The sequence below is a fragment of the Pelobates fuscus genome, chromosome 11 (genome assembly GCF_036172605.1).
Source record: "Pelobates fuscus isolate aPelFus1 chromosome 11, aPelFus1.pri, whole genome shotgun sequence".
Lineage (NCBI taxonomy): Eukaryota > Metazoa > Chordata > Amphibia > Anura > Pelobatidae > Pelobates > Pelobates fuscus.
In genome coordinates, this window is record NC_086327.1 from 12,332,640 (window position 1) to 12,358,194 (window position 25,555).

The following is a 25,555-nucleotide window of genomic DNA, read 5'->3' on the forward strand; positions in this document are numbered from 1 at the left end:
TTTTATATTATTAGCACTGCCGTGTCCAAATTCACCTATAAGCCATGGTACCGACATGGGCATGGCATACGTTAAACTAGTGATTGTAGATCCACAGTGGCCTGGGTACCGGGGAACCCTCACAAATAATGACTTCACACTCTGTGTCATCACGTACAGCATGACGACACCCAATGTGCACTAAGAACGTGCATGTCGTAATGAACAGCGAGCTGAGCTACGACATGTGAACGCTTAAATTGCGAGCATGCGCAGTGTAGCATTCAATGCTGCAATACTCATGGTCTGTGTCAAGGGGACCTGGATAGAACTAATAAAAAGGAGATTATGTTACGTTTAGATACATAGCTATATGAGCAAGCTTCTATATAGACATGCAACTGATTTTAACAGCTAACCGAACGGCACCTGAAAGAAAGTGAAACTTTGCCGGAAATAACCAAATTTGCCTTTTGTGAATAGCTGAATGGGTTTTACATAGCAAACTTTAACTTAGCCAAATTTCCTAAGGGTCGCTGGGTTTCCTTGCCAGAAATAGAACGTTTATTGCATAGTGCTGGCTAAGGTTGCTCTGATTTGTATTCCAAGCAGCTTGCCCTTTTCCTGGGACCCGTAGTGATATCATTAGCAGCCCTCCTCCTTCCCAGATCTCACATGGAGACGGTTATTAGTAAAATGGCTTATCCAATCTGTGCCATCGCTACCAGGCTGGGAAAAGAAATGTTTACGTAAAAAAGGACGCGTATCCCGCTAGCCAGTGGTGACAATATTGACAGAGGTTTTAATATGCATGACACCAGGGTTCCAAATCTCTGTATTTTTCCCACAGCACTATTAGCATAAAATAAGCCTAATGTACTACTTAACAGTAAATAAAATACCTCAAAGAAAACATGGAGGTTTCACGGCTCTCTATGAATGGAACACCACCCCCTAAAAAAATAAATTTTAAAAAACTTCTTTATATATCTGGAAATAAAATGGCTCCATTGTGTCTTTGTCTGCCCTATTTTACATTGTTTTTGCCTAAATCCGTTGAGGCAAAGTGGAAAGAGAGGGTCTGTCACTGGGTGGGCTGCACAGGCTTTATTTCCAGGTGCGCTCGCCGCAGGAAATCAAACTGTGTTCTTTAAATCAGCTTTGGAACCGTCCTCATTCTGTACGGGGATTGTGCAGGTCTCGCCCTAATCTGGAGAAGACGAGATTTTTTTTTGCCATCCCCTCCCAAGCACTTGGTCCAGTCCCCAGTTAAAATCCTTTAGAACAAGTGGATGCTTCGTCTCCCCTCCCCCTCTCTGTGTGTGAACAACCATCTCCCCGGGGCCTGTTAATAAATGCAAATCACTTTATCCACTGCTCCCGAGCGAAGGGACAGCATTGTGTTCGCCTTCCATTTATATGTAGCGTTCACACAGGGAATACTGATGCCCTCGCTCCATCAGCGCCACTAGAATTCCCTCTCACCCATCATGCACCACTTTCTCTGCGTTTACAGCATGCCATGACATCAAGGTTGAACGGAAGAAGCTGCTACGGGTGGGAACCTTATCCTGGCACAAAAATGGTTAATAGCTAATAGCATCACGGCAGCAGAAAAAAAAATAAATGGGTCTTCAAACCCAACAAGGGTGACGTCCTGGCGGCATATTTACATTACACGGCTCGCTCCACTGAGCATGTGTCTAACATGTGCTGAACAGACGGCCACTGTGGCACATACAAGTGACAATGCATGCAAATATAAGAAAGACTTTGCCAATCTGGGATAAACACACAGATGCCTGATATTTCTGTAAATCGGGTGAGAGCGGGTGGCTGCTGCGCTATGCGTCCATGTAGCGAGTCTCCATTTGTGGCAGCCATTTTGTTCTGAGTTGGAATGTCCCCAAAATGCCTCAGAGTCACACCAGCACAGGAGAGACAGGAATCTCCAAGCCTACAGAGGCTACACAGATAGAAAGGCTGGATATTCTGGAAATACATAAACACGGTCAGGCAGAGGAGGACTCTATAAAACAAGTGCGTTTCCTCTCTGTCTGCTCCGGTAGACAATGGCTTGTCTCTCCTGCGGAGCATTGTAATCTACAGCACACAGAGCTAAATGCACAACGTGTTTGGTTTGTGACAATGTCCACAGAGAAAGACTAAATGCCACTCCACAATGATTAAAGACTTGGCGTGTAAACAGTGAGGGGGAGATGGAGGACACTAGGCGACAATATCTGGGGCCTTGACCTTTTCACAAATTTATAATAGGTTCAGCAATAAAATCCTTCTCCCCCTTTACGCTCATTATCTGCCACTCTTCAAGACTGGTTTATGGCTTTACGTGATGTAACAACTGATCTATCACTTTTCTAATGGAGACCTTCACAATACACCAACATTTTATATTAACTAATATAAAGACAGACCCATCGCCTGGAAATGTTCACAAAATTCAGCACGTGCTTTACTGTAACAGTGTTTTGTAAGGTGCCTCGGGTACACAAAACACCTGCGTTATTTTAATTGTGTGTTTGCCTCACAGTCCACTAAATGGAGGAAGCAATGGTGGGGTAAGTGACATGCCCCCCCCCCACCCCCACCACCCCCCCCCCCCCAATATTAACCCTTACCCTGCATGGTTCAAGGGAAGCACAGCTTCACCCCATCTTCCAATAAGGTATTTGACATCTTTATCTCGAAGGATATCAAGTTCACCGGAAGCTTCTGGTGTGGTGGGGATCCTAAAGGGTACCCCCTCATTTTAATTAATCCTACTCCCCCCTACTGTGCAAATGATTATGGAAGAAGAGAATAGGCCATCCACATCTCCCTACTTTTTTCATTTTGTTTGAGAGCATGTGACCAGATTTTTGGGAATTCAGTTCTTCAAGGGGTTTTGAACTAAACCTCAGGAACTGTCACTAAACTTTGTGGATGTTGTGAAATTTATTGGAGATCTGAATATAATTTTCCTGCTGATTTATCTGCAGCCCCAAAAGTAACCTAACTTAATAAGCAAATTGAGTTAGAATAGAACCAAATCATTTGTTGTTAACCAATTAGGGTGAAAATTCAGATTTGTGACTAACGCTTCAAACAGTGCCCCCCCCCCCCCTTTTAATATCCGTGATCACCCCCGCAGTACATATAACCCACAGGTAAGTCCCTCACACCCCCAGCCCTGTTATAATTCATATGTTTAAGCCTGCGGTTATTTCCAAATATTGTGCACCTCCTAAAATAAATTGTGTCTGGAGCACAATGCTCCTCTATTTGTACAGATGCGTGCTCTGAGTGTGGCCCTTGCAAATATCAGGATTCTGAACACGGAACAGGTCGGACCAGTTTCAGTAAGTCGAGGTATACGGCAGCCGGTGGGAGCAAGGTAACTGCATTCCTAGCCGAATAGGTACAATCATTTCCTCGCCACCCGTCTAAATATAATCATATCTGTTTATCACTTACAGCCACCAATGCAATCGCAGCTATTACCTTTCAAACAGCAGGAAACAGAGGGGGCGTTAGGACGGTATACGAGAATGTACAACACTGCGCTGCTCTATTTGAATGTTCACATGCATCATCAATTAAATTGGCATTAGTTATACAGCTCCAACAGGTTCCCCAACACTGTATCATAGAAAGTTTCAACAAACAGGCTGAGAAGCTGACGTTGTTATTCGGTAAAGCGCAAATTGTCCAGAATTCAAGGTACATTCGACGTTTTCGTTTCTTCTGGCCTGAAATTTTAAATTCACTTTTAATTCCAGACACTTTGCACGTCAAAGTATATCCCTAAGCAAAAGTTCCATTTAGTGTACAATAAGGAGGGCCCCTCGTCAATCTTTGCCAATCTGATTAGAATGTACAATTATCACCCCCGAAAAGTGATTGATCGATTGACAACGAAAGGATAATTGACGAAGTGATTGATTGCCACTGAAAAGTGTACCATCTCATGCACATGTGTCAACAAATGTACCATCAAAGACCAACACATGTAATTCTTTGGGGAAATCGCAGTGATCGATGGTGATAAAAACTGAATATTTATGAAAGTACACACCCCTCTGAGCGTCGTTCTGTTAATACAGGTCTCCCGAGTGCTGGGGTCAGAGGCGGTTAATTTGTTAATGTGTTTATAGTAGGGAAAAAGAGAGAAAGACCATTTCAAGTAACCACTAAATTAAACAACCTATTAGAAATTAAAGCTTCCTTAGTGAGTACCTAATCACATTTAAGGAGTATAAAAAAACTTTTGATGGACGCACACAATAAATCCTACCGGCTGGGTTACACGCATGAGTGGTGCAGACAGGTAGCGTGTACGACGTGTATAGGGGTAGTACTCAGGTTGGGGAAAACACCTGTATATACAAAGTAGACCATTTCTAATAATGGCGAAAACCATAAAACAAAACGCTATAATCCTGCTTTTTACACAAGGAAAAACAGTATATGTTTTATCAAGATTTTTTAAAATTAAATGTAAATGAATACATGTTAAAGACTGCACAAAAATGTAAAGAAAGTAAAAATACAAGAACTGTCAACCCCCTGCAGGTTTTCGATTGAAGAATACGATACCTGTCAGCAGTGCTACTTCACTAGTGTACAATATCAAAGAGGCCATTACGAATTTGCACATTTATAATTGACAAACTGTGACCCCCAGGATATAATCCCCCCCACCCCCCGCACCCATGGGAAGGAAGAAATAACTGTATAATTCAAGCTAGAGGAACTGCCAAATGTTTCCAATCAATAGGTGTGCTTTCTGATCCATATATTGGAGGACAGCTGAAGGAGGTTATGAAAAGGCACAACGAATAGATTTTCTGGTGATTCATAAGAGTTTTCAATGCCTTTTCAATTACTCACTCAGCCTAAAGGCTTCCACTATATCTCCAATCAGCTAATGGCTGATTTTGTATCCCGTGTGGGTTTATTCGCTAAATAGTCAGTTGACAGCCGAGCTTCAACATGAACACACCAACGTGAAATTGGGGAGGAAAATAGCAGAATTGTTCTAACTTGATTGTCTTGGCTTGAATTGAGCACTTTCACAGACAGTTTAACCCTTTAACCCTATCGCTTTAACCCATGTGTTGCCAAAAGCAGTCAGCAGGATGTCAGAGAGATGAAGTGTTTAATTTCTTGTCATAGCAGAATAAAACGTCCCACTGGCAGATAAATTTGACTCATGGCTGACCTGGCCGTGGGCGGAAAAACAGTGAAAGGAATTAGTTCTTTTGTTTTGTTAAAAAAAAAAGTGAATTGTATTTCCTTTTGAATTTTACTTGAAAACATTTGCACGGTTGGTGCCACTCTATGCCAGTAGCAGGGCTTCAGGAACATGCCATGCTGACCCTGCGTATATCGCTGCTACCGGCACTGGAAAAAAACAATTAGCAGATATCCCTGCTTGGGGAGGGGGGGGGGGCAAGAATCTGCCAGAAAAATCCATCTGACCTCAGCATGGATCACAGCCAGGGAAATGCTGACCTGTAATCATAACCCAGAGTGTTCCTCAACAAACCGTAAAGAATATAAAGGACCCCCCACCCCCGCCCCAAAAAATAAAATAAAAGAAAGAACCCCCAAACCAAGGGTCACCCACACAGGGATCTGCTTAAAAAAAACGTTACTGCTTCCGAGAGATTACTATACTGATAGATTCTCCATTACCAGGAGTGTTTTACACCTCAAAACCTTGAGGGTATTGAGAGACTTCTTAACAGAGAGACCACCTAAACTGAGAGACCCCGCCCCCAGCCGAAATCTTAGCCAGACGAAGGTTGGCATTAGATCATGTGAGAGATAGAGAGCGGTTACTCCAAACTGAAAGACGGCCAATTGGGAGGCTTTACCAAAACCAAAAACTCACTAAAAATAAAGACCCTACAAAATTATATACAAGCCCCCAGCAAGGATCAGCGTCAAGAAGATGCTGACTTGCAAACACAATCACCAAAGCTGCAGAGCCTTCAAGAAAGAGGAACCCCAAATTTGGAGATTAGCAACAAAATGTTAAGAATATCAGAATAATCCAGTTGGAAATGTTTGGGGGAGTGATCTCCAACACTGAGACACTGCTGGAAACAGGACAAAGAGACCCCATAGCAGAGAATCAAGCCAATGGAATGCTACATATTAAAACAAGTTCTACCGCCCCCGCACTCCCCACTATAAAAATGATGTCATTAGTGTTAATAAAACTCTTTAACTCAAAACCCTAACGCCAACTTTAAACCAGTACATGTTGTGGTTCCTGGGAAAAAAAAGACACTCACATTATAGAAACGCGATAATGATTTCCATGAAAATCGAGAGTTTGCACATAACAGGAAGGCACAGAGCACGGGGCCCCTAGCACCGGAGATTAAACTCATTTATCAAGAGATACTTCCAATTATACTTTCGTTTGGCCATGAAATAAAAGGACTTTTTCTTGCTTTGTTCTAAGTTTACAACAGGTCACGTACAACCCATCCGAGAAACGACTGATAATGTCAGAGTGTGGGCGAATACTGCAAATTATTAAAGTTCCCCAAAGTGTCTGCATTGAGGAACTAAGATCCTCAAAATGTCAAAAGTAAAATGTGGATGTGGTAACGCCATGCATATGGCAGACATTTACAAATGAACTTGCCGCAAATTTAAAGTAGATGTAGCGGATACTAATTTTGGAGACTCTTCATGGAGGACTTATCAAGCTGTCTCCAAGAGTATGGTAGAGAAAATTCTAAACGTAGATCAATCACTAGAGAGACCCTTGAAACTTTGTGGCAAATCTTTTTTTTATTTTTTTACAGAACTCAAATAACCTAATTAACACATTGCTGTGTCAGAATCCATAAAACTTGTGTCACAAGCACAACTCGTGGCACTTTCTTTCACAAAGGAATTATGGGAACTTGATGATTTCAACATGGCGGCACCTACAATCTGCTTCAGTAATTGTAGATTAGTGAATTTTATTCACATGTGATATTCTACACCTGTAGACATAACTCCAAATTGTCCCGCTTTTGGAGGTACAGTACCGGTTTCAGGGCTCTGTTCTGCTACCCTGATTTTGTCCCATGGTGCCCCACATCTCGGAACACCAGGGAACTGTTCTAGGATTTTGAGCCCTTTTAAGAGACGCACCCACCTACTTTTCAGGCAGTCCTGTTCATTATGGGCTTTGCCTGTAACGTTAATTGCGTCACTGGAGACCCCACCAGGGAGGCACTAGTAAATGCTTCACTAATGTTACGAGGTAAACTCTAAATTCAAATAAACACGGCAGGTTCTCTTTCAATATATGACATGCGGAGTAAGGGTGTAATGACAACATAGAATTGTTGGGCACTGAAAAGCAAATTACAAAATGAAGGTATGAACATTCCCCAGCACAAATATCCTTCTAGTTCAGCCATAAAGGCATACTGATTCTCAGTTGACCGCAATGTACCGTTTAGTAAATAAACCCCATAGAGAAAGGTTTCTATATTAAACATTTAGCAAGGCAAAATAAAGGATCTGAATACGGACCAAGAAAATCTTGATTTTCTTTTTCTACATTTGTAAACTATTGTTTCTTGAAAATGTGGCCGAAGCGGTTAATTGTGCCAGTGATTTAGCTATTCAGGAAAGAATCTAAAATGGCAAATTAAATTTCAATTAAAATGAAAACTTACTTCCTCACATCACATCAAAGTAAGGGAGTCATTAAAATGTTGTGTTTACATTGGCTGAATGTTTACACGTCAATGCAGCTTTTTATATATTTTTTCTCTTACAAACCTCTATTTGTTTATTTTCCTTTACAAGTGCAGGCGTAATCCGAAACACAGAGACAGTCACGCTCAGAGACAGGCATAATATGAAACAAAGAAATGCTCAGAGACAGGTGCAATCCAAAATACAGAGACAGCCACGCTTAGAGATAGGCACAGTACGAAACACAGAGACAGCCACGCTCAGAGACAGGCGTAATACAAAATACAGAGACAGCTACGCTTAGAGATAGGCACAATAAGAAACACAGAGACAGCCACACTCAGAGACAGGCGTAATCCGAAATACAGAGAGCCATTCATAATCCGAAACACAGAGACAGCCGTGCTCAGAAACATGTGTAATCCAAAACACACAGACAACCACTCTGGAGGCAGACATAATCCGAAACACAGAGACAGCCACATTCAGAAACATTTGTAACCAGAATCACATAGACAGCCACAGTCAGAGACATGAGTAGTCTTAAACAGAGAGACAGCCAGGCTCAAAGACAAAAGTAATCTGAAATGTAGAGGCAGACAAGCCCAGAGAAAGCCGTAATCTGAAAAAAGAAACAACCACGCTCAGAAAACAGACATACTCTGAAAAAGAGAGACAATTAGAATCAGAGACAGGTGTAATCATATTCTTACTGCTGGGGTTAGCAGATTGTGTGCCATGGGTAGTGTGCCACGGTAAACACACCATGGGTTTGTGCCACACATTACCCCGCGCTCTCTATTACACATTATTCTCACGCACGTTATCTCAGCCAATCCCGGTGCGTAGTATCTAAAAGGATCAGTTAATTGTGTGTCTGCTGTCTTTTGTTGAACACCCCCCCCCCCCACCGCTGTGCCGAAACTGGAATCACGAACCACCCAGATGCCATACTGTGGCAGACAATGATAGTATTAAAACATCACTTTTAAACCCCCATATTTCTATAAAACCTTCTAAGATCCAAAAATATTTACATTATTCTACTTTCAAATTACACCCAGTGCATCTAACTGAGAAAGACATCACCCACGCAATCTGAGGCTGGCGCATGTTGCTGTTTGGGCATGTCACGAAAGAAAGGAAATGGCCACGGGGCCCAATTTTATTTCATGCACCGGCTACTCCTTTAATAGACCTGGAGATCTAAATGTAAAATGTTACTACGACTTTAGATCCACATAATTTAAATACGTGGAAGCTTATGGTTCTTTCCTACACTGAATCAAACACAATGGAGAACATGTCACACGTGATACTGTTTAAATGATCCGATGGCTGCCTCGCTATGTATGTAGTACCAATACAAAAGCTATCTTATGTCCCCCCAAAATATGGTGCTTTGTATGTTATATGTGATTTCTAGCAAGCCGATAATGAATTCCAAATATTGCGTTCAAATTTTTTTTTTTAACTTGGCTTTTTTTCAACAGTTTTGGCTGAAATTTAGCAATTAGTTTGACTTTTCACCACATCATGCTATTTAGTGAACAACACCCTGTAAATAATGATCATAGTAATCAAGTTAATAATTCTGTATTATTATTATACACATTATACTTTATTATACACTTTTGTGAAAAAACATGATAAGCAGCAGTCCCCCATATACCATGTTACCAATAAATTTCCTGTCCTTTTTTACAATCTGTAATGTTTACATAGCAGGGTTAAATCCACCTTCACAGACGGTCTTCCTGACAAATTAGAGTCATTTTCACTGCACCAAATAAAACTCGTGACGTGGACGCTCACAGGAAAGCTTTGAATAAGAAACACTGGTGCGCATGTGGCAAACGCTGCGCATGCACATCAGATCACCAATGCTTCTCTATTTTGAAGCAGCGGATTGAATCATCGTCGAAGAAGCCATGCCTCCTCAATGATGTTGCAGAAGATGGGAAGGGAGTCTCGGTGCTGGAAAACCGAGAGTAAAAAGCTTTTTTAAAAATATTTTTACTGAAAACTGGAAGGGGGAATGGATATTACTAGGACAGGGGCAATATAACATTAGAAATATAAGTTTGTATTCCTAATAACTCAACAGTATTCCTTTACTGTAATCAACAGGAGATAAATTGTTTACAGATGGGTAAAGTCTCCTCCATTGACAACCTAATGAAACCCAAAAACATCTCATTTTTCACATTACCAAAATTATCACACAAAAAAAAAAAAGAAAAAAGAGGGAAATTTTCCTGGAATAAGGACTCAACTATGTTACAAAGAATGTTTGCCTGCAGTTAGTTCTGTAATAAAAGTATATTTATTCTGAGATAAATTGGAGGTCTATGAAAATGAGATCGTATATATGAGCTATTTTGTGTTCTACATTTAAGGCGACTATTATTGTGACACTAGAACTCTCTCTGCTTGCCTGTACTGGAGGGAAAGAGAGGGTTCCAAAATCTGAAGAATATCTGGTGGACTCTGAATTGAGATCAGGTATGTTTATCCTTTGAATGAAAGCGGTCCGTGGAAATATCTGGATCTGTCACTGTTTCAGGCTATCTGCAGTTTGGGGGTTTTAACCCCTTCAGTCATCTTAGTATATATGTATCGCCAACATATCTCAAAACGCTTTGCAATTATAGAAAGCAGATATTTCGAGGTAAAGAAGGACCTGCTCAAACACACTTACAATCTATGTAGAAGGTAGGTGGATAAATAGTTAGGTGCTTTGCCCTGGAACACTTACTGAAAAGTTGGTCTTGAGAATCATAACCCAGTCTATTCAGTCTATAGTGTTTTAACCCTATTATTCTATATAGCACTATCCATTCTCTACTGTATATTAACCCCATCAGCCTATAAAGACCCTTTGTTTGTATGGTTCATTAACACTATCAGTCTCTTTAACACCCCTTACCGCATCCCGAGGCCTATTAATCCGATCGTTCTTTGCAATCAGCCTCACTACGCAACTTCACAACTTTCCCCAGAACAGAAAGGGGTTAAGACACTTTTATTGCAAGAGATTACGTATATATATATATTTTTTTTTTTTAAAGTAACAAGTAATTGTTAAATTACTCATTCAAAGCCTAGGCAAGGCATTTCTTTAACTCTTTAGCTGCTGGCAGGTTTTATAATATTTAAACTGAGACTATAATGAAGTGTCTGTATTCTGGGCTCAGAGAATTTCACCTACACAAACACAACACATTTCTCAGACAGACAACAAACACACATCCATCAACGAGCCCCCTTCCCTGCCCCAGCTCCTGGACTCCTGATGCCCCCAGGCAAAGAGAGAGGTGTTTGAAGTCTATGGAATGCTGGAGGGGGGATAAACCTCAGCCATGAGTCATGGAATCAATGTTGGTCCATATTGAACAAAAAAAAGACAGGTCTCGCTACCTGTATGGACTAACATGAATTCTAGCTGACAGCTGTACCTCATCAGAACATAACAGAGAGTAGGGGTGGGTGAGGTATTGGAAATAGGATACAACAGATTCCGTGGATTAAGCTGGAACAAGATAACTATGTCATTGAGCAAGCCAGACCAGCAGATTAAACAGGTTCAAAGACTAAACTAACTTCAACAGAGACCCTGGTCAAAGAGATAAACCAGTTAACAAAGTAAGGCAGCTCGAACGGACGGAACCAGATTAAAACAGCTAACAAACTAAAGCAGCTGAACAGATTAAGCCAGATCTAACTGATTAAAGTGGTTGACAGACTAAGCCAGTTCTATCAAACAATGCCCGGTGTAACAGATTAAGCCAGAACAAGTGGGGAAAAAAGTGAACAGATTACCTTCTCTAACACATTAAAAGAGATCTAGCGGACTAAGCCAGGTCTTAAATAATTATTTAGTTCTAAAACTGACAGGGTTATTCTCTAAAGTGAGAATTAAATGTTTTGTCAAAGTGAATTTCAAATTTAAGGCTAAAATAGCCAAAACTAAGCAAATATGTTTAATAGGGTTTAAGGTCAACGCAACCAAACTGGAAGCACAGCGGGCTGAGAGACCTTTTCCAGTCTGGCTAATTTGGCATTAAATGTGAAATTTACTTTAAATTCACACTTTGGTGCCTAACCCTTAAAAGACTCTCAAAGATTAAGAGATATAAGACCAATTCTACCATTGAAGCCATTGCTACTAATAAAACAATAACCACCAATAAAACCATCTCTGCCACTAAAGCCAGCACTATAATTAAAGCCAAAGCTACCAATAAAACCAGTTCTACCAGTAACATCAACTATGCCAATGACGCCATCACTACCATTAATGTCAGCATTGCCAATAAAACCACAGCAACAAGAAAAGCCATATATACCAATAAATCTAGCTCTACCAATAAGGTTATAATTTGCCGGTAAACCCAGCGCTGTCAATAAAGTCGCTTCCCAATAAAACCAGATTTACCGATTAAGCCAGTTTCTACCACCAAATCCTGCTGAGGGCGACTCATACAGCTCATTTTAAACGTTTACAGGTAAAACCTTAGGGGAATCTTTAGGATTTGAATTATATTCCCACATTCCGTGTATTACATAGTTACATAGTAAAACCCATTCTTTTATACGGTATAAAACAAACAAACTGGTTAACAGTGAATAAATTAAAATGTTATCCGCAGCAATTTAAAAAAAATATTTATTTTTCTATCAGAATGTTTCGATCCATTGTTTTCTTTTGTCCTGTACTGCGGAATACGTTCCCGACATTACGACCGCGCCAATTCCATTGCCTGCAATATACTGAGTAAGACCCACCGAGTATATCTCTGTTATTACCTAACACGGGCTAGTTACAATTCACAGGTCAGGAGCTCAGAATTAGGTGGCAATCATTAGACAGGGAGCTGCCTCCCCCAGCACGGACAGGGTCACAGGTTAACTGGAGGGTCAGCTGATTTCTTGGGAGTGGATTGTTACAGCACAGGTCTGGTAGACAGGAAATGCTCAATTAATAGTTAACCCCCTACACCTCTCCTGTGACCTGAGGCTAGTCAGTCCCAATCAGGGAAAAAGGAGAGTTAGTAATCACAGCTTCCTGCCTGAAACGTTTTACTTCTTCCTAACTCCAGCCATGGAATTTGGGATATTGGCAGAAGGGTCCACACATGCCAATGGGGACTAGAACACCCACTAACCTATGGGAACCAGGATCCCCACTCACCTGGGGTGGTTAAGATCCCCAATCATTATTATAACCAAAACCACTCCTTTCCTCTGGGATAAACCCACTCATCCTTGGGAACCAACACCCCATCTAACTTATGAGCCCTACCGGAGTACAGAGACCCACAAAATCATGCCACAATATTACATATATAGATATATACATATATGCACTAGGATGTGGGCATAGGGTGCAGGTAACTAAACGCTGCAGACTGAATAGTGGCCCATTATTGATGTAACTGAACCCCAGTCTAATGTTTTTAACCATTTCACAGCAGCGAACCAGGCAAATTTCTTTATATCCCAACAGTTCTCTTAAGTGGTGTCACAAAAGGCCTGTGCTAGTTTTGAGGGACCAGGTTCTACACCCTGAAACTGATAGGGTCCACTTTATTCTAAAACCACTCGTGCACGAATTGACATAAACCAGACAGCATTCACAGACTTTCTGCCTTACCGCCATTAAAACACGGGGCACGGCGTGACGCTTCCGAAAATATTTTGCACCAGGAGCCTAGTATAAAATACATTTTAGGAGAAAAAAGGCCACACATAACAGTAAAAACAATGCACAAAGATAGGGATAATAGCGAGGGTCTAACGTTACATTATTTAAGAGGGAGATTTGTGATCAAATTGCCGTGTTCTGAAAGCTGGTGCAAAGAACTAAAAGTTGGGCAATCACCATGGAAACCAGTGGAACGAACAGGCACATTACTATGGGGACTCCTCTCTTTTTACATCTTTGCACCACATTTAATTTAGACAAATCTTCCTGTAGTGTTAAAGGGACACTTTTAATACCATAACCACCATAGCTCATTTTAGTGATTGTGGTGCTATGGCGCCAAGCCGTCCCTTTTTCCAATCTATTTTAAATGACCCAAAGCCTGGCGAGGTTCGACCAGCGCTTAGAGCCAATCGCTGCCATCCTAGGTCATTCACATTTTCCAAGCAGCTGACGATTGGCTTGACTGTTTTTTCCAGGGGAGTTCCAATTTTCATCAACAGGGCCCAAATCTCAAAGCAGCATGATCATGACAATAACTTGTATGCAAACTGTTTGGTCATGATGTACAGAGTGCCCCTTTAAAAAATGCAAATGATGGAATGGCCACAAGCAAACACGCACACACACACACACACATAACAAGCAAACACGCACACACACACACACACATAACAAGCAAACACGCGCACACACACGTATATATGCACATATACAAACCAATGCACACACATAAAAAATATGAGAAATCTGCACCCGCCAATACCACTCAGGCATGCATGTATATATGATCACATGCATTACTGCACAGCAATGACACATGTATACATGCTTTGAATTTTTAACAGCACCATGTGGAACCAGTGAAGCAATTGGAAATGAATACAATATCTTCTGATATCTGTTATTACTGGACTTAAAGCGTTTTGGAAAACCTTCCATCACATACCCTTTATCAAGTCTGAAGCATTTCTCTACAAAATTCCAATCAGCTCAGAAAGCTTTAAACTCGCTTTAAGGAAAATTCTCACGATAGCAATTTATACCAAGATTCTGTTAGTTGAAAAGTAGTTAATATGCAATGTTGTGATACGATCATTTTTTGTAAGTTTAAAACACTCACACACACATACACAAACATACACATACACATACATACACAGCTGCACACATTCTCAAGGTTACGAATTGTCAGGAATTGATACTAAAGTGAATTTCACAATTTAGACACAAATTGACAAACTAAAATTTCCTAAAGTGGGCTATGATTTTAGTCTGGCATCTCTGAGCTTAAATTTTAAATTCACTTTGATTTCCGCAACAATTTAAACTTCGGGGAAATCCCTGTTTGTGATTTTTTATTATTTAGTGTAAAACAATTACTTTATTACCAAAAACAAACTCCCTTTCATTACTACACACTCCAAGTCAAAAAAAAAAGTACTGTGTTGCAACAAGGGGTATTTAAAGCTTCCCACGGTTCATCGTTCTGCCTCAGGTGGATATTTTGTGCAAACATCAGAGGGGAAAAAACAGACATGTGACGAATAAAACTTAACTGTAGCAGACACATAAAAGGCCGTATATTTACTCGGAAGTCTGAAAAGTTCTGGGAAGAAAATCCGGGAAAATGCATCATTCTAATGATTTGCCAAGCATCGAGTTTTCTCAATCAACGGCACACGTGTGATTTTCAGGGTAATGAAAGGTCTAATGTTTTTAACCCTTTAATAACCAGTGGTGCACAATCTATACCCACTAAGTGTTGCCTCCCCTTTGCCATTGAGGGGTTAACTCCTATGAAAAAACTTGATCTGATTTCAATATACTGTTATAGCCCTCGGCCCAGTTTTAGAGCACAGTGAACACGCAATCTTGTATGTATTAAAAATACTTTTTCAAATATATACTAAAATGTTCTTTTCGCAGAGAATTTTGTTTGTTAGTTTTTTTTTTTACTACTTCCGAGCTGCTTTTCTCAGAATCCTAAATTTAGTCAAAGTAAAGAAGGTTAAAATGCAATGTAGAAACTGATATTTAACCAAGAAGCATGATTTAACCCTGTGTGCGCCAGAGGACCACACTGAAAAAGTGTGTATACTCTCCTATAGTAAGGAATTAACGGGTTCCGGTACTCTCCTATAGTAAGGAATTAACGGGTTCCGGTACTCTCCTATAGTAAGGAATTAACAGGTTCCGGTACTCTCCTATAGTAAGGAATTAACGGGTTCCGGTACTCTCCTATAGTAAGGAATTAACGGGTTCCGGTACTCTCCTATAGTAAGGAATTAACAGGTTCCGGTACTCTCCTATAGTAAGGAATTAACGGGTTCCGGTACTCTCCTTTAGTAAGGAATTAATTGGTTCCGGTACTCTCCTATAGTAAGGAATTAACAGGTTCCGGTACTCTCCTATAGTAAGGAATTAACGGGTTCCGGTACTCTCCTTTAGTAAGGAATTAATTGGTTCCGGTACTCTCCTATAGTAAGGAATTAACAGGTTCCGTTACTCTCCTATAGTAAGGAATTAACATGTTCCGGTACTCTCCTATAGTAAGGAATAAACAGGCTCCGGTACTCTCCTATAGTAAGGAATTAACAGGCTCTGGTACTCTCCTATAGTAAGGGAATAACAGGTTCCGTTACTCTCCTATAGTAAGTGAATAACAGGTTCCGTTACTCTCCTATAGTTAGGAATTAACAGGTTCCGTTACTCTCCTATAGTAAGTGAATAACAGGTTCCGTTACTCTCCTATAGTAAGGAATTAACGGGTTCCGGTACTCTCCTATAGTTAGGAATGAACAGGTTCCGGTACTCTCCTATAGTAAGGAATTAACGGGTTCCAGTACTCTCCTATAGTAAGGAATTAACAGGCCCCAGTACTCTCCTATAGTAAGGAATTAACAGGCTCTGGTACTCTCCTATAGTAAGGGAATAACAGGTTCCGGTACTCTCCTATAGTAAGGAATTAACAGGTTCCGGTACTCTCCTATAGTAAGAAATTAACAGGTTCCGGTACTCTCCTATAGTAAGAAATTAACAGGTTCCGGTACTCTCCTATACTAAGTGAATAACAGGCTCCGGTACTCTCCTAAAGTAAGGAATTAACAGGCTCCGGTACTCTCCTATAGTAAGGGAATAACAGGTTCCGGTACTCTCCTATAGTAAGTAATTAACAGGTTCCGGTACTCTCCTAAAGTAAGGGAATAACAGGTTCCGGTACTCTCCTATAGTAAGGAATTAATGGGTTCCAGTACTCTTGTATAGTTTTTAGTCAGTACATGATTAGCAATTAATAAATACACTCAGTTCAGCAAGGAATGGGTTACGTGCGCTGCCAAGGGAGCAATCTGCCTGGAAGGTGGGATAACATCCCAGTAACACTATCCCAGGCTGGTTCTGTTTATTTTTTTTATTAGGCACATTGGATATCTCGGCAGATTATAAAATGTGATTATCCCCCCACTCCCTACCCTGGCGGCTCATTCAGAAAGGGAAAGTTCTGTAGATGCTATAAACTTTGCCAACATAACCCAACCCTATGAACAGCCATAAGGAACCCCGCACAAAAACAGGGGGGGGGGGGGGGAGTGCATAGGTTTAATGAGAAATTCCCGTACCCCAGGAACACAGTAACCCTTTCAAGGTCAAAAAGATAAACAGCACATAATATGGTGAACTAAACGAACGGTCCTAACCAATTATATTCATAGTGCAGTTTCCTTAAAAAAGAATGATAAAATATTGATAAAATTGTTATTTTTTCTGTCCCTAAATTTATAAACCGTTCTATAGCAAAGATGCCATTCACAGAGTTTGTACACGCATGTTCACAGAGTTCCGAGCCCTTTTTTATCTATTGCAATACTTCCCCTTTAAATATTACACGTTCCAAATGATTTATTTTTGCTTTTTCATTTTCTCTCGGAAAAGTTAAATAAATTATAGAAATTCAACTTGATTGATGGCTCCAGGTTCGCCGCATATTAAATATTCATATTACACATTATCCTGTCAAACTTTAAAAAGCTGTGTTCGGTTATCAAGCCAATCTGAAATATTCAACATTCAGACTTATTCCTCCTCTTGTCAATTCTCAGAACTCAGTACTACAAAAGCTGAAATCACTGTTTATCAACAGTCAAAGCATTTGGCAAATAAACGCTTCTGAAAATACATGTTTTGTAATTTCACATCAAATATTCTCACAATAGTAAAATATTGACACAGACAGTGAAAAACGTGACGACAAAAAATTGGGAGACATAACGACACATTCGCTAAACAGCGAATAGAAAATCGATTTGCAAATGTTATGCCAAGCATAACCGCGTTGGAAAAAAAGAATTCAATTAGCTGTTTTAAGGGTTTTGGTTTTATTTACGAAACACCGAACTGAAGTGGAATGCAAACCAAACTACAAAATTTGGGCTTAAATAGGTGACTTATGATCGGGCTAAACTTGAGAATTTTTCCAAGCTATCACTTTTCGCCTAAATTTCGCAATTTTGAAATTTCACTGCAATTACAAAGTCATCCCAGGGGGATTTATTTAGTGAAATGTAGATAACTGAAATCTGAATTCCAAAATTTAAACCCCCCAAAAAATGACATTTTTCCACAGCTGTTTTTTTTTTTAATCTACATTTTGCCTTTGAGATTTCAATTCACCGCAAATCGAAGTTTAGTGAATAAACCTCTGGGTATTTTATTTTTTTTACAGATTTGGACATTCTTGCAAATAGCCAGAGTTAGACAATTTAAAGAATTGACTTGCTATTCTAATTCAGCCACATTTTTGAATGCCATTTGTTTTCACGCCTCATGCCTCATTGCATATCATGAACACTACAAGGGTTTACATGAAATGGGGAATTATTAGGAATTGACCAGGGGATTACAAAATCTTGGAACAGCTAAATTGGAGAATTTTCCACTTCAACTACGTTGCTTGCAATGTGCAATCCCCTGGTGAATTTCTGGCAGTTATATTTACTATATAACCCTGTGTATCTACCCAGTGCAATATTATGTTCTCTGTACAGTTATTATGCTAAATGTTAAGGCACACCAAAAATAGCTGCTTCTAAAACTAAATACTGGAAATGTATTATTTTTTTATTTATTTTTTTTCAGCTGGTTATACTCGTTGTGCACAAATCTATTAACGTTACCCTCTATATCTTTTGTTTATATCACGTAAAAACAGCTTTAAAACACAATGGGAAAAATGTAATTTCCATTTATTTTTTTTTTTTTACCAAACATAGCAAATAAAAACAGAATAAAAGGGACAGTCTCAATATTTTTTTCAAAAGGGTTCACTAACTAAAAATTTTTTTTAAAATGAAAAGCAACGTTTGAGAAATGGTCCTTCAATTCAGTACAAATCACTGCTTAGCGATGAAATTCTAAATAGCGATCTTGCATTTTGTGTGGTTTTTTCACTTTTTTTTTGTAAATATTAACTAGTATTGATATAGTTTTACATTGTCCTTATTTAAAGAGGCAAAATAAGGTCTATTTTATTGGTTAATACTAACAAGAAAGAATATAAAAAAAGAGTGTATGAAGAATCCTTGCAAATGCTTGAAATGCTTCAATGGACAGAAAGCTAAAGAAATGCTAATTTCTAAAAACCTTTTCTTTTTCCAAATTCTTGGAACGTTTCAGGAGAGAGGGATATTAACATTAATCCTGCAAATCTGTGGCGAGAATGTGTTAACCCATTCTGTGCCTGGGTCATTTCACAATAAACAAGGACCTCACAAACGAAAACAGCTTATGAATACAATATGCAGAGCCTTTCTATATAACAGCTATTTATTCACTTCTAACACTGCACAGAGCACCTTGTAATATAATCAAAATGATCAGGCACACCTCGCTACATAGAACATGCATATATTCACAGCTATTCTTGTGAACCTGTCTGGAGTAATATTTATACTAAATCTGACGCCCAATATGGGCCTCTAAAAACGATCCACAGTGCGTTCAAATCTCCAAAAGCTCGGTTTTTGCTCTTTTACAACGCAAAGCGATCCATTTAATTTTTACAGAATGGCTAGAGAAATTAAATTAAAATACATTTTATAAAGTATAAAGTTAAAAAAATTGTAAGAAAAAAAAATGCTGAAATATTTTTGCATTTTTTTTTTCTTCCACACCATCATGGGGAGGAACAGATTTAAATAAAACGTCTACAAATACAAGACACTGTGACAATTAACGTATTAAAAACAATGTTGGTAAAACTAAAACACATTCCCAGTTACAGACAAAGAAACAAGATGCACTGCACTGTTTAAAAGTAATTATGATTAAAACAAGAGGTTTACACTCGGGATGATTGAAATACAATTTTATTTCAAGCACCGATCCCTGCAGAAATCTAGGGTATAGTAAAAGTATGTAATGCAAGCCGTTAGCAGTCTGTGAAATAATTAACCCTATCTCTCCTGGTTCCCTGGCTCACCTACAATTGGAATTCAAGGCTATAGATCAATTCTCACATGAAATATTAAAGTTCTCTAATAAAATGAAAATCAGTACAGCCTCAGTACATTGCTGTTTAGTCCCATCCTATGTTTCCAAGTCTCCCCAGCTCAGACAGCCTGTCTATCTCAATACAGCAAGGATGCCAAGCCGTGTGGCAATGCCCTGGCAAAGGACGCAGTAATGAAGCTTGCACAGGGTGATGTCCTGAATCCTGCCAGGCTATAAACTTGGCACGGGAAGAGGTGGCAAACTAGGTATGAATCTGGCACATTAAGATATGAATTACTGGTTTTGTGCCTGGCACAGGAAGATGATGTGTACTAGGTGCATGAATTGGCACAGAGAGAAGGATAAGACTGGCACAAGGAGAGAGGAAATGCTGGTAGGGAACGGGTAACAGAAAGAGGTAGCAGACTGGATATGAACATGGCCACAGAAGAAGGGACACACTGGAAATAAAGATGGCATAGCAAGAGGGTGCATGTTGTAGGGTATGAAAACAGAGTAAAAGAGGAAACAGACAGGGTGTGAAACTGGCACAGAAATAGTGAACATATTGGGTATAAACTTGGCACAGAAGGGGCAGCAGGCTGGGGATAAACATGGCATAGTAGAGGGAGCAGACTGGGTATAAATCTGGCACAGTCAGAGGAAGTAGATAGGGTATAAACCTGGCATAGTAGGGTCAGCAGACTGGGTGTGTACCTGGCATAGCAGTGGGAGCACACTGGGTATAGACCTGGCACAGTAGAGGGAGCAGAATGAGTATAAACCTGGCACAGTAGGGTCAGTAGACTGGGTATGAACCTGGCATAGTAGGGTCAGCAGACTGGGTGTGTACCTGGCATAGCAGTGGGAGCAGGCTGGGTAAAACCTGGCATAGTAGGGTCAGCAGACTGGGTGTGTATCTGGCATAGCAGTGGGAGCACACTGGGTATAGACCTGGCACAGTAGAGGGAGCAGAATGAGTATAAACCTGGCACAGTAGGGTCAGTAGACTGAGTATGAACCTGGCATAGTAGGGTCAGCAGACTGGGTGTGTACCTGGCATAGCAGTGGGAGTAGACTGGGCATAAACCTGGCATAGTAGGTTCAGCAGACTGGGTGTATACCTGGCATAGCAGTGGGAGCAGACTGGGTATAGACCTGGCACAGTAGAGGGAGCAGACTGAGTGTGTACCTGGCACAGTAGGGGCAGCAGACTGGGTATAAACCTGGCACAGTAGGGGCAGCAGACTTGGTATAAACCTGCCATAGGATGGGTAAAGGGACCAAATGAATAAGGCACTGCTTGAAGAAAGCTGGGGAACAATCTTGGCACAAGCTAAACAGCTCTGGCTATAAACTGGCATAGAATGGAGTGGTGTGCAAAGGAATTCTAAAATGTAAAAAAAAACTGAAACCTATAGAATTCCATATATATATACAATGTATAGGTCTGTACCCACACAAGCATCTACTCAGACAGCGAGACAGACACCTTTAGAACTTTCTAACCACATACAGACACCTATAGAATTCTCTACACACATACAGACACCTATAGAATTCTCTACACACATACAGACACCTATATAATTCTCTACACACATACAGGCACCTATAGAATTCTCTTCACACATACAGACACCTATAGAATTCTCTACACACATACAGGCACCTATAGAATTCTCTACACACATACAGACACCTATAGAATTCTCTACACACATACAGACACCTATTTAAACCATATCACCATATAAACACTTACCATATATATATATATATATATATATATATACATATATATATGTGTGTGTGTATATATAAAAACTATGAATAAATGTTGAGGCCAGGCACAGGCGTGCACGCCTATAATTATATATAAGGTTGTACGCTGTGAAGGATTGTGTTTTGTCAGTCTGTCATTGAACACACCTGTGGCTTATTAGAGAAGAATTTGCAGCTACACTTATCAACTCTAAGAGTCAGCCTTGGGCCGAGGTCAATGGCAAAAAGAAGTGAGGAATCGGTGTACTCCCCAAAAATAAATCCCTCGCTCTGCCCTCCCAGCTACCTTGGGGGATGGGGGGGGTGGGTAAATATTCTATAATCAACAAAATAATGAGATATGTCAATAGAAGATTGATGGGTCAATACATATTCAGGGCAGAGGGAAAAATAGCCAGAAAATTGTCAAAAATTCAATCAACTGGGAACTTTTATAATAAAGTGTTTCGTTCATCACTAGATACATTTAATAAGATGTTTTACTTTAGCCTATGAAGTGAATTTCCCAGAATTATCCTTGCCAAGGGGGTGAGAAAAGCATTGTACTGCACTATAGCGTGAAGAGGATTAAATGTACCGGGGTCTGAAAGGTTTCCGAGTTGAATAATTCCTTTTTAAAACGGAAAGCTCAATGATCTGGGTACAAGGAATCCCACAAAACACAGGCTTGGTAAGAGGATTTCGATTTAAACAATGTCTATCATTTGTTAAAATGGGAATTCAAAAAGAATTCAACTTTGTGCAGACCCATACTCTCTAATTCACTAGGCCTGTATGAGCCCAGCGCCTCACGTACAATGAATCAGGGCATCATCAGTCCCTGTAAACTTCACTGGCGAAGATCTGCAGACATTGTTGAATAATCAAGATATGTTAGAATTCTTTCTGTACGCTAGCACCCTAATTTTCAATTATCTTTAAAACGCTGCTTCCCAGTTAAAATCCTGGGAACTGAAACATTTTGCACTGGTGGAGGAAAAAGCGTACTGGGAGGCGATCAAATAATGAGAATACGCTCACCCCGATTAATTCCATAAAACGCCCTTATCATTACCCAGGGTCTTCAGCCACGTTAACCGACGCTAAAGAAAAAAAAGAGAAAAGTATAGAAAGAATAGCTTCATCTAGCTATAATTAAAACCACTTGCAACCCTCAGTGATCTTTGCAGAGCTGCTGGCCGGTTCTGTAGTATTGCTTACTGCAATATACAATGTACTAGTATTAATGCCAAAACCCACCGCTGTAAATATCGCCATATGCTACCAGGAAATGTGAGCCAGTATCGAAAAGTCATCACTGATAAATGGGTCCGTTCTCTCTTTTCACAAACACTACCAACGCCTTGCTCTTGCCAAAAGGGCGATTTGAAAACATTGCCCGAAAACCATAGGCAATCAGTACGGGGGTGATGGGTTGGGGTAAATATAACTGCAACAAATGTGCCGTTATTTTATTCGCCACGTTAGCATTATCTAAGGTCAGGCTGATGCATTTAGAATGCAATCTGATAAATATCATATCCCCAAATGACACAATAAGCGCTCATTACAGTACGGTCTGGTCAATGAGCAAAAATGTATTTAATTTTTCATATACAGCAAAATCCAAAAAATATACATTCCTATCTCGATTACTAAAATTAAAGAGATCTTCCAAATTTGAGGAAATAAGAACAAAGCCATTATGTGTTGTACCCAAATCAGACAGCACCCATAGGTGCAAATTATTCCAATATCTTGGACGCCGCATGTCAGCGGCCATAAACGCAGACAGCGCTGCTGTGTATGGATGGCTGCTGTTATTGTTTAGCTCAGGATAATAAACCGTAATTGTAAAAATGAACCTGCACCATTGTTCCCGCTGCCGCTCCTCTATTCAACGCGGTGAGCACACTGGGGCAGATCTGTCTCCTTGAACCCCCTACCCCAGCCTCTTACCCCATGCTACAGCCATGACATTTGCTGGGTCCCCGACAAACTGCAACAATCTGCACCCTCAGCCGTATTACATAGCACCCAATGCCTCCACGTTTAACTGCACAGCACCCTGCATTGAAAATTAGATTGCAGACTACCCAGAACCCCATATTAAAATCTACAGCATCCTGCTTGTCTATATCAACCTGTCTATTAACTCGCTGTCCATATATAATAGGGCAGCACCCCAGAATACTCTGATACCCCAGTATTACTGCATTTCTGTCTGCTCCCTACAATAGCCTAATTTTCATTCAGTAGCACAGCATCCTAGCCCAGTACAAATCTTGTGCATCCAGCTAGGTCAACCTGCAGCTTATTGCACCCCAAAAATCAATGGTCAGCACTGTGTACCCCTACATCTACAGACTCACTGCTCAACACAATAAAAATCCCAGAATACTTGCACAACACAATGCACCCCCAGAATCATTGTCCAACACGTTGCACCCCAGAATCCCTGCACAGCCTTCACAATGCACCCACAAAATCACTGCACAGCATATTGCACTCTCAGAATCATTGCACAGCACATTGCACCTCAAAATCATTGTCCAGTTTATTGCACCCCCAGAATCATTGAGCAGCACATTGCAAGCCAAGAATTTGTGCACAGAATGTACACTGCACCCCCAGAATGATTGCACAGAATACTGCACCCCAAACCCTGGCAACATGAAACACAGCACCCCAATGTCTGCACAGGAGGGGAGGGGAGTTTGGCAGAGGAGCTTACCTTCCACAGCCATAGCCAGGGGCAGCACCAGCAGGCAGACAATCCAGCAGGGATCCATGGTGAGCAGGGCACTCAGTACAGGGGTAAAGTCCTCCCAGCCATTGATCCCCAGGCCCAGTATTGGGGGGAGGTGCCCTCTGTGTTAGGGGGTGCACACACAGGGACAGGGGGGACAGGAGACACAGCAGCAGCTCCCAGTCTGTAGAATGGAGCATCCAGGAATGGGAGAGAAAGGGACTCAGCACAGCCCAGGCTGGGAACATACCATCTGCACCCAGCCTGGGGGGTGGAGCATCATATCTAAAGACAGTCAGAGGAAAGCCAGGCTGACAGTTCCCAGCCTGTGTAACCCCTCAGTGACTGGAAGGTAGGCTGTGCCTGTTAATACATAGCAGGGGCTGGGAAGGTGAGAGCTGGGGGTTGGTCGTGGAACCTGTAGAATCGAGCTCCCCCCGCCGGCGGAATGGTCTCTCCCTGACCTGTCCGTCAGCCAGAGAAAGCCCAGATTTTTAGCCACAATGTCCCACAAATAGGAGGGAGGGGGCCACAGGAATGGGGGAGATGCAAAGGAGGCTGGGGGCCACAGGCATGGGGGGGGGGGGGCTGGATGCCACAGGAATAGGAGGCTGGGGGCCACAGGCAAGGGGGCTTGATGACACAGGAATAGGAGGCTGGGGGGCTTGATGACACAGGAATAGGAGTCTGGGGGGCTGGATGACACAGGAATAGGAGTCTGGGGGCCACAGGCATGGGGGGCTGGATGCCACAGGAATAGGAGGCTGGGGGGCTGGATGACACAGGAATAGGAGTTTGGGGGCCACAAGCATGGGGGGCTGGATGCCACAGGAATAGGAGGCTGGGGGCCACAGGCAAGGGGGGCTTGGTGACACAGGAATAGGAGGCTGGGGGCCACAGGCATGGGGGGCTTGATGACACATGAATAGGAGGCTGGGGCCCACAGGAATGGGGGGCTGGATGACACAGGAGTAGGAGGCTGGGGGTCACAGGCTTAGGGGATTTGGGGCCACATGCATGTGGGTTTGAGGACACAGGCATTGTGGACTGGGGGCCACAGAAATAGGAGGCTGGGGCCACATTCAAAGGAACCTGGGGACATATTCATTGGGGGGTTTCAGGGACCCATATCTGTGTTTAATGGGGGCATA

General features: G+C 41.2%; 1 protein-coding gene across 4 annotated transcripts in view; it reads right to left on the reverse strand.

The window, feature by feature from the left end:
- EPHB2 (EPH receptor B2) overlaps positions 1-24,618 on the reverse strand; it is a 200,120-nt gene extending 175,502 nt beyond the window's left edge. For all 4 annotated transcript variants that reach the window (XM_063436983.1, XM_063436982.1, XM_063436981.1 and 1 more), the window contains exon 1: positions 24,390-24,618. In XM_063436983.1, the coding sequence (XP_063293053.1) occupies positions 24,390-24,447 (58 nt within the window). In that variant the 5' untranslated portion in view covers positions 24,448-24,618. The remainder of the gene's footprint in view (positions 1-24,389) is intronic.
- Between the last annotated feature and the right edge of the window lie 937 nt (positions 24,619-25,555).